Below are 17,088 nucleotides of genomic sequence, written 5' to 3'. Positions count from 1 at the left end.
AAAAACTCAATCAAGTTCCTGAGACATGATTTCCCATGTACAAAGCCATGTTGCCTATCCCAAATCAGTCCTTGCCTTTTCAAATACGTGTACATCCTGTCCCTCAGGATTCCCTCCCACAACTTGCCCACCACCAACATGCCCACCACCAACATCAAACTCACTGGTCTATAGTTCCATGGCTTGTCCTTACCACCTTTCTTAAACATGGCACCACATTAGCCATCCTCCTGTCTTCTGGCATCTTACCTGTGACTGTCGATATTTTGATTGGCTGAGATGTTTATATCGATGTGAAGCAATTGTTTCCCTAGTTACTTATCAGCTCTGTGGTGTCTGCTTTTTCTGTTACTGTTTCAGTGAAAAGTGACGTTGCTTACAACTCACAATGTACTCCACTAAGTAGGATAAAACTGTAGCCATTTCTTTGCACTTTGCCACTCAGTTCAAGGACATATAAGCTCAGCAATAATTCTGTGTCTTGCCAGAGATACCCACATACCATGAAAAACATTTAAAAGAAACAAAGCATATTGATTGAGGATCAAGTTTTATTCTTCAGTTTTTAATAGCATTTTGATACAACAGAATAGTTTTCTAGGCCAATACAAAAATCAGTTAAGAATCAAGAAAATTACAATAGGTCTGGAGTTATATAAAGGTCAGACTGGATGAAGGCGCAACGCTCCGAAAGCTAGTGCTTCCAAATAGACCTGTTGGCCTATAACCTGGTGTTGTGATTTTTAATTTTGTCCACCCCAGTCCAACACCGGGACCTCCTCCTCAAAGGCAGTAATAAACCAGATGAGTTTTGACAATAGTCTAGTAGTTTCATGATCACCATTATAGATACCACCATTTATTCATTCCTGCTTTTCTGAATTAATTGAATTTAAATTTCCCAGTTGCCATGGAACCGGGTACAAAGACATCATTCCCCTTCAAGTGTACTTGGCTTGCTAGTTTCTCTATTTAAGTGTAATAGCCCCAGGGCTATTCTAAATGTTCATTGTTCAGTGTACTGTATCTCTTGTGTCTCATCTGCTGATTGTTTACCTCCTTTTCTGACAAACATCACAGCCCCTGTGCTCTATTTTCTTTTGCTTCCCTTTCTTGCTAGTTGTTTTGAGCTTGATTCTCAGCTGTCCCCTTATGCATTGTAAACAAGTCTAAAATGACCTTGTATTTTCTTCACCGTCTTAAGCAGAGATCTGGAGAGTCCTTTAAAACTTTATCCTTTATTATTTCACACAAGTGATCTCTTAAAATGGGAATAAGTGTGTTCCATTACAAAGCAAAAATGCATTATTTTATCCATCAATAAGCTATTTTTACTTTGTATGTGAAGAGTGCACTTTCCATAGGAGAATTGGCAAAACTGAACATTTTTTGTGCTTTTGATCATTCATCTGCAAGAATGATTGGGAGACAAAGTTGATAGTTTCATCCCCTCCAAATCCTGCTGTAACTTGAGAGCTGAGAATCTGTTTTCCTAATAGAATTGGGTTAAATTTTCATCTCTTTCGACATGTGATGTTTAAAGTAACAATTGGAAGCACATACTGGAAATCCATAGTGCTAGATCACTGTATATATTTGATTTATTACACCCAGAATGAGAAGTGACAACAATCATCCATCACATTCTTTCGATCTGTAAGGCAGATTTCAAATGCAGCTTAAAAGTTTCCTTTCATTTTCATTTTGTTTTTTTGTAGACATGTCCAACATTGTGCTTTCGGCAACAGACTATATGCAGTGATCTGGTTCAATGGCAGCTTGAAGCTTCCGTAATGGTCCACTGGCCAATGTCAATGTCAGCTATTCATTAAAGATTTTAACTAAAATTGAGAAAGTAAAAGCCACATGTCCTTAAACTGAACTTCAGCTTTATTTTAATTGTGTTGCAAAATTGTTTAATCATAGTTACAAAGAATAACTCTGCTTTCAGCTTCTGACTGTAATTTATTATTGTAAAGATTAAAGAAGAATTATTTGGTTATTGACAATATTGTAAAAATATTAACTTTGTTGTATCTAGATTTTGCTGAAACTAAGAAATTGTTTTGAAACAGTGTAAAATTATTTACCTTACTGTTTAAGTTAAAAGTTTGCATGTGTTTTAGGTCACACCTGAAGTTTGTTGAATTTGAATTGGTCTTGGTAGTTTCTTGCAGATATGGAGAACAATATGCTATTTAGAGATGATATTGAATGCCAAAAACTTATCATGGAAGCAATGAAATATCACCTGCTACCAGAGCGACGAAACATGCTGCAGAGTCCTCGGACTAAACCTAGGAAGTCTACAGTAGGTGTGCTGTTTGCAGTAGGAGGAATGGATGCAACAAAAGGTATTGAGTATTAAATAAACTTGAGTTTATATAAGAGTTACAATTCTATCTTGATGTTCAATATCCTGTCCAATATTGTGATGCATCTGAAAAAAGTGCTGCTGATTACAGCACCATATGCTACCAATCACCTTATCCCTCAAAAATTTACTGTACCTAAGTATTGAGCCATAAATATTACTTTAGTGTGAGCTGAACCCACTCAGTACACAAATCACAAAAGAAAAACATATGCACTCTGGTTCAGCGGGTAATAGGGAAGGTAAATGGAATATTGGCCTTTATTTCTAAGTAACTGAAATAAAAAAGGTGGGAGGTCTTGCTAAATCTATTATACAAGGCACTAGTCAGACCACAGCTTGAATGCTGTGAATAGGTTTGGCCCCTTATTAAGGAAAGACATACTGGCATTGAAGGAAGTCCAGAGAAGGTTCACAAGAATGGTTCCAGGTTTAGAAGGATTTTCTAATGAGAAGTTGAGAATGTTGGGCGTGTATTAATTGGACATTAGAAAATGACAGGTGACTTTATTAAAACATTTTAGGTTCTTAAGGGGCTTAACAGGGTAAGTGCAGAGAGGTTTTTTTTTCCTGCTGGAGGGTCTTAGACCAGAGGGCATATTCCTCAAAGTAAGGGACAACCCATTTACTACTGAGAAGAGAACAAATTTGTATCTCTCAAAGGAAAGTGAATCAGTGGAATTCTTTACTGCAGAGATCTGTCAAGTCTGGTTCATTAAGTATATTCAAGGCTGAAATGGACAGATTTTTAAGCAGTAAGGAAATCAAGCATTACAGGGCAAAGACATGAAAGTGGAATTAAGGGTTATCAGATCAGCCATGATCTCATTGAATGGTGGAGCAAACGCAATGGACCAAATGGCTACTTCTGCTCCTACACCTTTGGTCTATCAAAACATAGGAATGGAGCTGTACAGTAATCAAACAGAAGTCTCAATTTAGCAACTGCAAAACCTTGAACAATGGTATATCTTTGATTTGGGCTGTTTAAAGGATTTTTTGATGTACAGTTAAAATGTACTATATTTGACCTGGAACTGCTCATTGCCTGCAGTTGATGCCAGAAATGAGAAGCTAGTTCTATTCTTCAATGTCCCATTTTTGAAGAATGCAAGATTTACTGTAGGAGAAAACAGTAGTGCCATTTAGCAACAAAGCAGTTTGCACTACTTTATCAATCTGTGATAAGATGTATCCTAATAGTGGGTAGCAATTTCAGCAGGTACTGAGCTAATACTTCAAAATGAACAAAACGTCACTGAAAGTAGCCAACTTGTAGCACTTTTGTTGGATTTATGTCTATTTTCTACCAAAAACCATCAGCATAGCAAATAAAATACTGTAATACTGTAATAAAATAATGAAATTTGATGTAAACAGTTTGGTGATATTAGTTAAACTGCAAAGACTTGTGGTTAAACAATATATTTATCCACTTCTGTTTGTTAAAACTAGAAGAAATATTTAATTTCTCAATGCGCAGAAAGACGCCACAAGATTTAAAGTAAGAGGCAGGAGGCTTAGAGGGATGGGAAGAAAATATTTTCATCATGATGGGTATCTGTAACTCACTGCCTGTAAGCATTGTAGTGGCAGGAATACTCATCACATCTAAAAAGTATTTACATTTACACTTGCGATGCCAAGACAAAAATGGCTATAGCCAAGTTCTGGAAATGGGATTAGAATGGCTAGTTGGTTGTGTTTACCTGCGCTGATTTGATGAGCTGACAGGTTTTTGCCGTGCTGTAGACCTCTGTTACTGATTACAAGCTTCACAGATCTGAGTTCTGAAAAAGGACCTGCAAAGGTTATCTTTTCAATTTGGAAAAGAGGTATATTACATTAAACCATGTAGGAAATGTACATATAGAACACTGAAACACCACCGAGAATGCTGAAGAAACTCATCAAGTCTGCGACACCTGTAGAGAGAGAAACAGAGTTGATATTTTGAATCTAGCTTGACCCTTCAGAATTGACCAGTTGTGAAGAAGAATCATACCAGACACACAACATTAATTCTTTGTCTTTCTCGGTTTTCAATTTTTTGTGTATTGATTTTGATGTGTTCAATTTGTTGTTTTACAGGTGCCACAAGCATTGAAAAATATGATCTACGTTCCAATACATGGACACATGTAGCAAATATGAATGGAAGACGACTACAGTTTGGTGTGGCAGTGCTAGATGACAAACTTTATGTTGTGGGTGGTAGAGATGGATTGAAGACATTAAATACAGTAGAGTGCTACAATCCAAGGAATAAAACCTGGAGCGTAATGCCTCCTATGTCTACACATAGACATGGCCTTGGTAAGTCACACAAGTCATAGAACACTGGAAAGGACTTAAAAGCAATCAGGAGTTTTCCAACCAATTTGGACAACTTTGTTTTATTTCAACTACTTTATCCTCCCGGTCAAGTAATTGATTTTAGCAAGAGGGAGAACTAATCGTGATGTGAAGTACAGTTCAAATTGACTGAAATAGAGTACTATTAATGCAGCAACTACAGTTCAATTGAAGAACAATACAGAGACAATGAAAGGCATATAGTAACAGAAAATCATTTAAATGAAACTGTCAAACAGCTATCTGTTAACACTAGAGTTTAGATGTAACAATACTTTGCACTGGTTGCTAATTTCAAAAATTGAAATAATTAGACTGTTTTATATTCATAAGCACAATACAGAATGTATTAAACAGTCACAATTATTGTTCTTAAATTATTGCCAATGTTAGATTTATTTTCTCATTGTGGCTTAACTACCAAGCAGTAACTGCTTGATTCTCCGGTGATGTATGTGTGTGTCTTCTGACTTCAGAGACCTGCTCAGCCTGCAGTCAGCCAATTAATATTGAAAAGTACGTGTGCTCTAAATGTTGTTGATGTTGTAAAATTAACAAAAAAAAATGTAGGTACCAGCTGCACAGTTGTATGTAACTCATAACATTTGTTAAAAATGAAGCCCTGTGTGACACAGTTGTTAGCGTTATACCTACTGAATGTCCAATACAGATTGCAAAGCAATTTGAAAATCGGTTTTGCATATGTAATGTGAAGATTTTCAGCAAGGTTCCATTGCACATTTTTCCAAAATACAGGTCATTCTGCTTAACACGCATTTCATTAATGCGATTTGCTGTAATGCAATTGACGAATTAGGGACACTGTTTCTAAAAGTGTGAACGTTTAAAACATGTGTTGGCTGTAACATGATTATATCACCAATACTTTAAGCACTGTTTCTAAAGCACAATTTTTCTATAATATAGGGTTGCACAAGAACACAACCATTGCTTTATAGAAAGAACTAGCTGTAAAGTTAAAAGATGCACAGTAGAAAATCCCACGTTCAGATTTATTAAAAATAAGTATTTTATATATTTATGTTCAAATCTCGTTTCAGTGCAAAAAGCATAAATTTAATAGAGTAGCTATTGATTCAAAATTTAAGCTCAAGTATATATGTGCTCTCTTTTAACAACGATATTGTGCAGAAAAGTGGAATATTGGTAGTGAGAAATAGATGTTTACATTTACATTGGAACAAGAGTTTGTCCTTTATGTCAAAAATGGACTCTTTAAGGAAAAGTTTGATTTTTTGTTAAAGAAAGCACCACCTGAACAATGTTAAAAACTTCCATATACTGACAAAATTTGGGCCTTTACATTGTGCTTTGTGTCTGAGGTTACAACAGAGGATAACATTATAGCTCGTAATAAAGCAGAGGTGAAATGTTTGTTCCTCCTGCTAAATAATGGAATGTAATTAAGATGCTCCTTACAACCTATTTCTTTGACCAGATTTTGGCCAGCTGTCCTGATATCTTTTTGTTTGACACCTGTCCTTTGTTAAGGGGACACAGCAACAGTTACTACACAAGTTGAGAGCGCATGGTGTAAGGGATAAAGGAAAAATAAAGGACTGTTGAGCTTGCAGAGAGGGAAATGAATGAGTTATTTTCAGGTTGGAAACAAGAATCAAAATGTTTGGTTTTGAGGACAACTCAAGATTTTTCTGGGGGGAGCTTTTCATTCTTGCTAACACTTTTATTAAATGATGGGCTCACGTGGTAACATTATTTTCTGTATATTTGCATAATTATGGCATAATTGGATTCACATAGAAGCAAAAGTAGAGTTCATCAGTATCTTTAATGATCATCGCTACTCCATTAGATGTTAAGCCACAGCACACAAGGAAAAATTAATTTCCTAAATATGGTAATATTTAAAGATAACTGGAAAAATCAAGAACAAATGCTACTTTCAAAAAATAACTGACACTGTACACATAAAAACCACTACCCTAAACCAGCTTTCCTCGGACTGGTAAGGTCACAGCTACACAGTTGCACGTTTGTCTCTAATATAGTCAATGTACTTCAAGTAACTCAATGTATGCGAGATACTTTGGGAAATAAGAGCACATAAATGAACATCTTAATGAATTAAGACTGTTCAGTATTAAGTTATGAAATTTAAATGGGGGCGGCACGGTGGCTCAGTGGGTAGCACTTCTGCCTCACAGTTCGATTCCAGCCTTGGGTGACTGTGCAAACTCCACACAGACATTCTCCCCGTGTCTGCGTGGGTTTCCTCCGGGTGCTCCGGTTTCCTCCCACAGTCCAAAGATGTGCAGGTCAGGTGAATTGGCTGTGCTAAATTGCCCATAGCATTAGCTGCATTCGTTAGAGGGAAATGGGTCTGGGTGGGTCACTCTTCAGAGAGTCGATGTGGACTTGTTGGGCCGAAGGGCCTGTTTCCATGCTGAAGGGAATCTAATCTAATCTAAAACATTCACTATAGTATTATCCACTACAATATCCTTCCATATAATAACTGTCGAACTACTACAGCCCTAATAAAGGGACTCAACATTCATTTGCAACAAGTTCATTACATTAATCCCAGCAAGATTTCATGTTTCCCAGGAACCTGAGGATTGGCCCTTTGCAGCTTCTCTCTCCCTCTCCTTTTGCAACCTATCTTCACTCCTCCCATTTTTGCATCCCCTCTTCTTCCTTCAGCCCTTTGCAACTACTCTCCTCTCTTCGCAGCCTCACCACCCCCCCACCCCCAAACAACTTCTTAATCTCGTTTGAAACTTTTTAGCCGCTCTTGGCAGCCCTTACTCCTCTCTGTGTATCTTTCCCCACTTTACAGTTCTACCATCATTTTCAGCCCCTTCTCTGACCCCTTCCCCAAGTTTACAGTCCTTCTCCCCACTTTCCAGCTCTTCCCCCTTTGCAAACTCTGTATCCTATACAGCTGCTCTCCGCACCCAATTTTAACTGGTCGACTCCCACCCTCCCTCACCCCATTCCTCAACCCCTCCCTCACTCACCCCCTCCCTCACTCCCCTGGTGATCCATAGGGACCTGGGAGTCAGAGAAAATGAATCACAAGACGTTAACATGCTGGCATGTGTTAGGAAGCTGTAATAACTCAGGGCGTTCACTGGAAAGGAACACAATATATTGTTGAACACCAAAATAGAGCCACTACACATGGCATACATAGACTAGTCACAGCACGAGACTGAGAATTCTGCAGACCCATCTCTGAACCTACTTTATTTTTTGTAGATTGTTCTAATCAATCTGTTCAGAAATGTTATTACACCTCTCTGGAGCAGGTGGGATTTGAGCTCAGACCTCCTGGTCCAAATATAGAGACACTATCACTGCACCACAAGAACCTGCACCTGGATCTGCTTTTTTTTTCTATATCCAGAAGTGCTATCACACACATGAACTTTTTTCTCATCACCGTGAGTCTTATTTTTAACTATTAACTGCCCAGCAGTAGATCAGCCTTGTAGTGAATTAGAATTTACATGCAAAGCCCATGAAGGGCAATGCAGGCCAACAGAGGCAGGGGAGAGGGAGGTAAATCAAGCATTGGATGGGCAAATAAAGCATTCTGTTGCCTGTAGTGCCCACCTCTCTCCAAAGACATCGAGCATTCATGGACACTGTGTTCCCTCTCCAGTAATATCCAGGCTCGAACATGTCTGTTGAAGAGGGACAGACCGTAAACAGAAATGACCCCCTGGATCTATTAATAACCAACTTGGCCACTGATTCTGCTTTTTGTTTAATAAATCTGTCCAAAGAAATGCTCTGGAGCTGGTGGATCTCAGAATCCCTTCACATGCAGAACAGCATAGATTAGCAACCCCATCACCTTAACTTGGCCCCATTGTCACTCTGGATCTGCTTTATTATTTTATATATACACAATGCTATCTCACACAAGTGAATTTTTTTTTTCCCACCACAAAATCTTTTTGTTTTTAACTATTAACCACCGCCAGTAAATCATCTGTGTACTCAATTAGATATTTACATGCGCAGCTCATTATGGGCAATGCAAATCATCCAAAGTGAGGGAACAGTTGGAAAAGCAGGAACGAGCTAAACTAAAATGGAGTTGGAGGGGGAAATAAAGCATTGTATGGGTTTGCTTTATGTTTTTTTCCCTTGTATCCAGAAGGGAATAGTTTTATTTCCCCCATCACCATGACGTGGGTCTTTTTTCTCATTTCTTTATATATCCAGTAATGTTATCACACACCAATCGAATGGCATTCTCACCTGCAACTCAGTGTTTTTTTTGTTTTTAACTGTCCACTACCATCAGTAAATCACCTGTGCAGCCAATTAAGGACAATGTAAACATCAAAAGTGAGAGAGGGGTAGATAGGACTGGAAGGATTTAAATCAAAATGGAGGTGGAGTGGAATTAAAGCACTGTATGGGTCTGCTTCTCCTTTTCTTTTCTTTTTCTTATATTCAGAGGTATTCTTACACGCAAGTGAACTGTTTTTTTTCCCAATCACCATTACTGTGACATGGGTCCTTTTTTTTTCCTTTTTCCTATTATAGTCATAGAGATGCACAGTATGGACACATCCATGCCGACCAGATATCATAACTTAATCTAGTTTCATTTGCCAGCACTTGGCCCGTATCCCTCTAAACACTTCCTATTCATATACCCGTCCAGATGCATTTTAAATGCTATAATTGTACTAGCCTCCACCACTTCCTCTGACAGTTCCTTCCATACATGCACCACTCTCTGTGTGAAAAAGTTGCCCCTTAGGTGCCTTTTATATCTTTCCCCTCCCATTGAAAACCTATGCCCTCTAGTTCTCGACGACTCCATTCCAGGGAAAAAGATCTTATCTATTCACCCTATCCATGCCCCTCATGATTTTTATAAACTTCTATAAGGTCACCCCTCAGCCTCCAACACTCCAGGGAAAACAGCCCCAGCCTATTCAGCCTCCCTACAGCTCAAATCCTCCAACCCTGGAATATCCTTGTCAATCTTTTCTGAAACATTTCAAGTTTCACAACACCCTTCCGATAGGAAGGATACCAGATGGTTGCATGCAGTTTTCCAAAAGCGGCCGAACCAATTGGTCAGCTTTATTTTTTTCTCCTTCTCCTCGGGGTCTGCTTTATTGATATTTTCTAATCCACCTATTCATAGATATTATTACACATCTCTGGAGCAATTGGGACTTGAACCAGGCCTTCTAACACAGAGATAGAGACACTACCATTATGCCACAAGAATCCCTCTGTTGGTCTGCCTAATAGATGTTTTCTAAGCAATCTATTCGGAGATGCTATCACACACCTATGGAACAGGATGGGATTTGAACCTGGGCTTCCTGGTCCAGAAGTTGGAGTCTTGTGGCACAATGGTAGTATCCCTTTGGACTGCTTCATTTTTTTTTTCAAATTTGCCTGTTCATGGATGTTATTATACCCATTTGGAATAGGTGTGACTTGAACCCAGACTTCTTGGCTCAGAGGTAGGGACTTTGCCACTGTACCACAAGAGCTCTTTAGGGTCTTTTTTTTCCTCCCAAATTTCAAAGTATTATCACACACAACCAAATGATTTTCCCACCTTCAAATCACCATGACCTTTTCCTTTTGCTATTACCCACCACCAGTAATCACCCATGCAGCCAATTAGAAGTTTACAGGTAAAGCCTATTATGGGCAATGCAAACCATAAAAAGTGAGAGGGGTTAAGGAATGTGGAAACGGACTAAATCTGTACAGGACATTGGTTAGGCCACTGTTGGAATATTGCATGCAATTCTCGTCTCCTTCCTATCGGAAAGATGTTGTGAAACTTGAAAGGGTTCAGAAAAGATTTACAAGGATGTTGCCAGGGTTGGAGGATCTGAGCTACACGGAGAGGCTGAACAGGCTGGGGCTGTTTTCCCTGGAGTGCCGGAGGCTGAGGGGTGACCTTACAGGTTTACAAAATTGAGGGGCATGGATAGGGTAAATAGGTAAAGTCTTTTCCCTTGGGTCGGGGAGTCCAGAACTAGAGGGCATAGGTTTAGGGTGAGAGGGGAAAGATATGAAAGAGACCTACGGGGCAACTTTTTCATGCAGAGGGTGGTACATGTATGGAATGAGCTGCCAGAGGATGTGGTGCAATTGCAACATTTAAGAGGCATTTGGATGGGTATATGAATAGGAAGGTTTCGGGTTGGACCGAAGGTTCTGTTTCCATGCTGTACATCTCTATGACTCTAAATTGGAGTTGGAGGGGGAAGTTTGGGTCTGCTTTATGAAGGGCTCAGATGATGAGATCCACTTGAGCAGGCCATTGCCTGTTACCAAGGAAACTCATAATCAACAAGCTCCACAAGGAGATTAATTAGTGATTTCCCATGGGTCTTGAAGGAGTTATCACAGAAGGCAAATGGAATTTAGCACTTATTGCAGTGGAAATAGAATATAGCATTCAAGAAGTTTTACTCCACCTCTCAATGAGGTTGGTGAAAGCACATCTGGACTATCGTGTACGGTTTTGGAAAACAGATATAATTCTCATAGAAGCTGTTCAGGGCAGGTTCAGGGTTTATTCTTGGGTTGTAGGGTTTACTTAATGAAGAAAGTTGAACAGGTTGGGCCCATACACATTGGAGTTTGGAAGAATGAGAGGTGATATCATGGAAACATGTAAGATTCTGAGGGGAGTGAATAAAGTGGATACGAGGGATATGTTTCTTGTGCAAGAAACCTAAACTAGGAGACACAGCTAAAGAACAGGAGGTCTTCTTTAAGGGTGGTGAGCATGAGGAACCTTCTTTCCTATTGTGGAGATGGGTCATTAAATTTATTCAGGGCAGAGTTGGATAGATTTTTAATTGACAAGGGAATCAAGGATAATAGGGCATAGTGGACAGGAAAGTGATGTTGAGACCACATCAGATCCATCATGATCTTGTTCGATGATGGAGCAGGCTCAAAGGGCTAAATGGCCTACTCCTTCACCTAAATTCTATGTTCCCTCTTTAGTCTCAGTAGCGCCAGTAGGGACAAAGGCCACAGTTGGAATTGCAGCAGTCCCAGAAAGAAATTTATTGTGTTGGATCCTGGACTTTAAAGTAAATGCAGGTTCTCTCTGGGGCTAGGAGGCAAGGGCAGACAGGAACAGGGATAGTAGGAAACATCAAGCAGAGGTGAGATGGTGGGGCTGGGGGCCTTAATTAGGAAACATAAGGGAGAGTGTACTATCCTATCCAGATAATCGAATGTTTGGATAACACAGTTTACCCACGCATCAGGACCTTGAGATCTTGTTCGGATAATCTGAAGTTTGGATTTTTGACGTTCGGGTAATCGAGGTTGTCCAATTTATTTTGTAACTTTCAGTTCTACAGCTGATGAAAATCTTCTGCTTGTTTATAGGTGTGGAGGTACTGGAGGGTCCTATGTATGCTGTAGGTGGACATGATGGTTGGAGCTATCTAAATACGGTTGAACGATGGGACCCCCAGGCTCGACAGTGGAACTTTGTTGCCAGTATGTCAGTGCCACGAAGTACAGTTGGTGTAGCAGTACTTAATGGAAAGTAAGAAGAAATAGTTGTTGTAATTTATTCTTCTTCACTGTGCAATTGTGAAATTGTGAAAATCTAAGTAAGATGAATGATCATTTTTCAGGGCTAGTCACCTAGAGTTTTGTGAAATACCAATCCACAATCTGCTCAATTTAAAATAAATGTTCATTATTACTCTTGAGAAATCACCTACTCAAATTGTGTAACTCAGTTTGTTTGTTCACTAGATTTACTTTTGTAGTTTGCCTCTTGAGATTTATTTTGCTACTTAACTTGCTTTGCAAAAAAAATTCGCAATTATAACCTCTGTTGAAAAATAACCTTTTGTCATTTTCAGAAGTGGTGGTTCCACCTTCACATTCTCTCAGTCTATGTCAGTTCTGAAACAGTTCAATCTGGAAATTTGGGACAAGCTAATTATAGCACATAAGTGTGTACAGTACTCCTAAAGGTGCAAAATTCTTGGGAATTTGATACATTAGGCTCATTTACTAATCTTAGATAAGCTGCAGGCACCAGACCATATTTGCAAACTTGACAGCAATGAGTATACAAACCATTACAGGAGTCTACTTTGGATCAGTAGGGCACAGCTGGGTCCCTAGGGACATAGATTTAAGGTAAAAGTCTAAGAGAAGAGTTGAGAAGAAATGTTTTCAACCAGAGGGTAGTGGAAGTCTAAAACTCGCTGTCTGAAAGGGATCTTCAGTCAGAACCTCCCATAATATTTAAGCATTATTTAGATATTCACTTGCATTGCCTCAAAAACTGGAAAAATGTGATTAGTGTAGTCAGATCTTTGACGATCGGAAACACGGTGGGCCAAATGGCCTTCTCCTGTGTTGTAAATGTCTGAGTCTGAGCTTTAGTTCCAGCAGCAAGAATACTACATTGGTACATGCCATCGTCATTGCCTTCAACTGTAAAGTATTCAGTTCATTCCCAGCTATTGCATAAAGTCAGCTAGACTCCAGATTCTGAGTTGTGCTTCTACGTTGAATTTGCTGACTTCTGTTGTTCTTGGTAGTAATCTTTTCCTGTTCGTAGGATATTTGTTGGGCTGAAAACCTCTGAGAATATATTTTTGAGCCTTAAGAAAGGTACTAATATTTCTGATGGAATGTTCAATGTGTCCAGCATTCATGCCTTTCCAAATGTATAGCATGACACTGGTGCCCAAAGTCATCACAAAGAATTTGTTCAATGACATTTGTAGTATCCTTAACTTGAAAACTAAGGTTGAAATCAATAAGTGAACAAGATTGTGTTTGAATATTTTTGTGAAATCAATTGAAGATGGGGCTTTCAGTTGTACATTATATCATTTTGTTTGGTGTCCTTCATTATGGCTAATTATGAGGTAAAATAGAACATAGAAGAATACAGTGCAGTACAGGCCCTTTGGCCCTCGATGTTGCGCCAATCCAAGCCCACCTAACCTACACTAGCCCACTGTCCTCCATATGCCTATCCAATGCCCGCTTAAATGCCCATAAAGAGGGAGAGTCCACCACTGCTACTGGCAGGGCATTCCATGAACTCACGACTCGCTGAGTAAAGAACCTACCCCTAACATCTGTCCTATACCTACCACCCCTTAATTTAAAGCTATGCCCCCTTGTAATAGCTGACTCCATACGTGGAAAAAGGTTCTCACGGTCAACCCTATCTAAACCCCTAATCATCTTGTACACCTCTATCAAGTCACCCCAAACCTTCTTTTCTCCAATGAAAACAACCCCAAGTGCCTCAGCCTTTCCTCATACGATCTTCCTACCATACCAGGCAACATCCTGGTAAAAATAATGGAGTTATTTGAGGCTTTAACCTGGACAAGCCCTGGTTCTTGCAGCAAATGCAGGTTTGAATGCTGTGTCATTCCACTGCCTGCCTGCATTTCCACTTTGTGTTTTTACATGCAAGTTACTAACTTTTCATTGTTGGCAGCTAATTCTTTCTGTCTGGAAAAAGTTTTGTCAAAGCAAAAACTTTTTTCAAAGTAATTTTTGACCAGTTACGTTGCGGCTCTTTTTATCTCAATATGATTTAGTGACTGAATACTTTTAATTTCATTCTCCAGTCCGCATGCTCATAATATCCTGTAGTACCAACTTTTCCTTTTCTCTGCAAAAGTTAAGTAGGGGTGCTCTGATAATTTCTGTGCCATATTCCCCACTTTAACACAGTGACTATATTGAATAAGCACTTGTATATGTAAAAATATAATTGTAAAAACTATTCTATAAAAGCAGACTTTATTCTTTTTCCTATTCCAAACTCTTAACATCCAAAAAAGCCAACTCAACACAGGTATAGGAGTAGGCCATTCAGCCCTTCAAACCTGTTTCATCATTTATTGAGATCATAACTATCTGTGGCCTAACACCATAAGCCTGCTTTTGACCTTTAATACTTTTCCTTAGTATTCCTTAATACTTTTGCTTAATAAATATTTATCTATCTGAGATTTAAAATTAACAACTGATCTAGCATCAACTGCCCATTTGTGCAAGAGAGTTCTAAATCTCTACAATCCTCTGTGTGTAGAATTGCTTCCTAACATCTCTCCTGAATGATCTGGCCCTAATTCTCATACTATGCTCCTTAGTTCTAGAATCTCCAACCAGTAGAAATAAGACATCTTTGTCTACCCTGTCTTTTCCTGTTAATATCTTGAAGACTTCAATCTGATCACCCCTTATCTGTCTAAATTCTAGAGAAAACAGGCCTGATTCATATGATCTCTCATAATTTAACCCCTGAGGTCCAGTTATTATTTTGCAAATTTATTTTGTACTCCCTTTAGGCTGATATATCCCTCCTAAGTGTGGTGCCCAGATTTATTCATGCTGCTTCAAGTGGGGTCTAACCAAGGTTTTGTATAGCTGTACCAGAACTTCTACTTTCTTGTACTCCAATTCTCTAAATATGAAGACCAGCATTCCTTTAGCTTTCTTGATTATTTTCTGCATCGGTTCATCACATTTTAAAGATCTACACACCTGAACCTTATGCCCCTTTGGACATCCACTGCATTTAATTTCAGACCACCCAGAAAGAACTCTCATCCACCCATTTTTGGTCCAAAATGGATAACCTTACTCTTGCCTACGTAGAGATCTGTCTGCCACAGTTTTGCTCATTCACTTAGTCAATCAATATCCGTTGGTAATTTTATGATATCATCTGCACTGACTAGAATATCACCTAACTTGGTGTCATCAGCAAGTTTGGATATATGACGTTCTATGCCATTATTCAAGTTGTTAAAAATTAATGTAAATAATTGAGATCCTTGGGGACACCGCTCAATAAAATATAACATTATGCTGTCACATGGGTTAGCCTCACAGCGCCAATCATATTTTTAATTCACTACATTGTGTAACAATAGAAATTTCAAACATTTCAATATGATTGTATGACAGTTTCAGCATTTTAATTTACCTAAAACAACTAAGTGAAATATTGAATCAGTATGCACAGATAATGCTGTTAGAAAATGTTAGATATGTAATAACACTCCTCTGAGTTTATGATTGCATTTTTGTAATGTAACAAGCAATAAAATATAATTGTTAATTTTACAAAGTTGCATTCTGGATGCTTTCCCTGGGCATTAAAATTATCAAGACCATGCACCCAGATTTCTAGTATACAATCCTGATGGGAAAAGCTCTATGCTCAGAAGGTGCTTTTGTAAAATCAATCTGTAACCATTAAGCAAAAGCATATGATGCTTTCATTTCCGGGGATGTTACATATCATTTTGTTTTATTTAGACTGTATGCTGTTGGAGGTCGTGATGGAAGTTCATGCCTTAAGTCTGTTGAATGCTTTGATCCCCACACCAACAAATGGACCCTCTGTGCGTTGATGTCTAAAAGACGGGGAGGTGTGGGGGTTGCCACCTGGAATGGTTTCTTGTATGCCATTGGAGGGCATGATGCACCAGCGTCTAACCTCACGTCAAGACTATCTGACTGTGTGGAAAGGTAAATAAAGTATTTCTCAGCCATGGCCTACAAGAAATATGTAGTGATCACATATTAAACCATATGCAGAAATCCCTAAACCTTTGCAAATTTGCAATTCCTTTTTTTTTTGAGAAAACTCAATATATGGCAAGCAACTTATAGCTATATGGATAATCTTGGGCTTCTTCTGTTCCTAGAGTCAAGATTGTGTTGTATGATAGTGGAAGGGAACCTGATTAAAGAATAAATGTGCTTTTAAATTGACAAATTTTAAATTCTGAGGATATATAGATAGGCCATGACCTAGTTGTATTATCACTAGACTATTAATCCAAATATCCAAGTAATGTTCTGATGGTCTGGATTTGAATCTCCACCATGGCAGATGATGGAATTTGAATTCAACAATAATCTGGAATTAAGAGTCAAATGATGACCATGAATCCATTGCCAATTGTCAGGAAGAACCCATCTGGTTCACTAATGTCCTTTAGGAAAGGAAACTGCCATCGTTACTTGGTCTGGCCTACATGTGACTCCAGACCCACAACAATGTGGTTGACTCTTAACTGCCCTCTAGATAATTAGAGATTGGCAATAAATGCTGGCCCAGCCATTGACACCCACATCCCATGAATGAATTTTGGAAAAAAATAAGCCCTCCCTCACAAATAAGTACAATGTAACAAGACCTTAAAAATGAACTCCGGGGTGGTAAGATATATATGAAAATATGATTAGGATAAAATCAGTTAGGAAAAAAATCAAATTAATAATTTGTAAATGAAAAGTTATTAAGCAGAAGTGATCATTAATTAGGCTGAACCTCGCAAGAAAATGAA

General features: G+C 38.7%; 1 protein-coding gene across 5 annotated transcripts in view; it reads left to right on the top strand.

The window, feature by feature from the left end:
- The window catches only part of klhl5 (kelch-like family member 5), a 145,782-nt gene that overhangs the window by 112,364 nt on the left and 16,330 nt on the right, over positions 1–17,088 (top strand). For all 5 annotated transcript variants that reach the window (XM_043692954.1, XM_043692943.1, XM_043692923.1 and 2 more), the window contains 4 exons: positions 2,168–2,354; positions 4,466–4,690; positions 12,119–12,281; positions 16,052–16,264. In XM_043692954.1, coding sequence (XP_043548889.1) covers positions 2,168–2,354; positions 4,466–4,690; positions 12,119–12,281; positions 16,052–16,264 — 788 coding nt within the window. The remainder of the gene's footprint in view (positions 1–2,167; positions 2,355–4,465; positions 4,691–12,118; positions 12,282–16,051; positions 16,265–17,088) is intronic.

This window comes from Chiloscyllium plagiosum, chromosome 1 (genome assembly GCF_004010195.1).
Source record: "Chiloscyllium plagiosum isolate BGI_BamShark_2017 chromosome 1, ASM401019v2, whole genome shotgun sequence".
Lineage (NCBI taxonomy): Eukaryota > Metazoa > Chordata > Chondrichthyes > Orectolobiformes > Hemiscylliidae > Chiloscyllium > Chiloscyllium plagiosum.
This window is presented reverse-complemented; position numbering and strand designations above follow the sequence as displayed.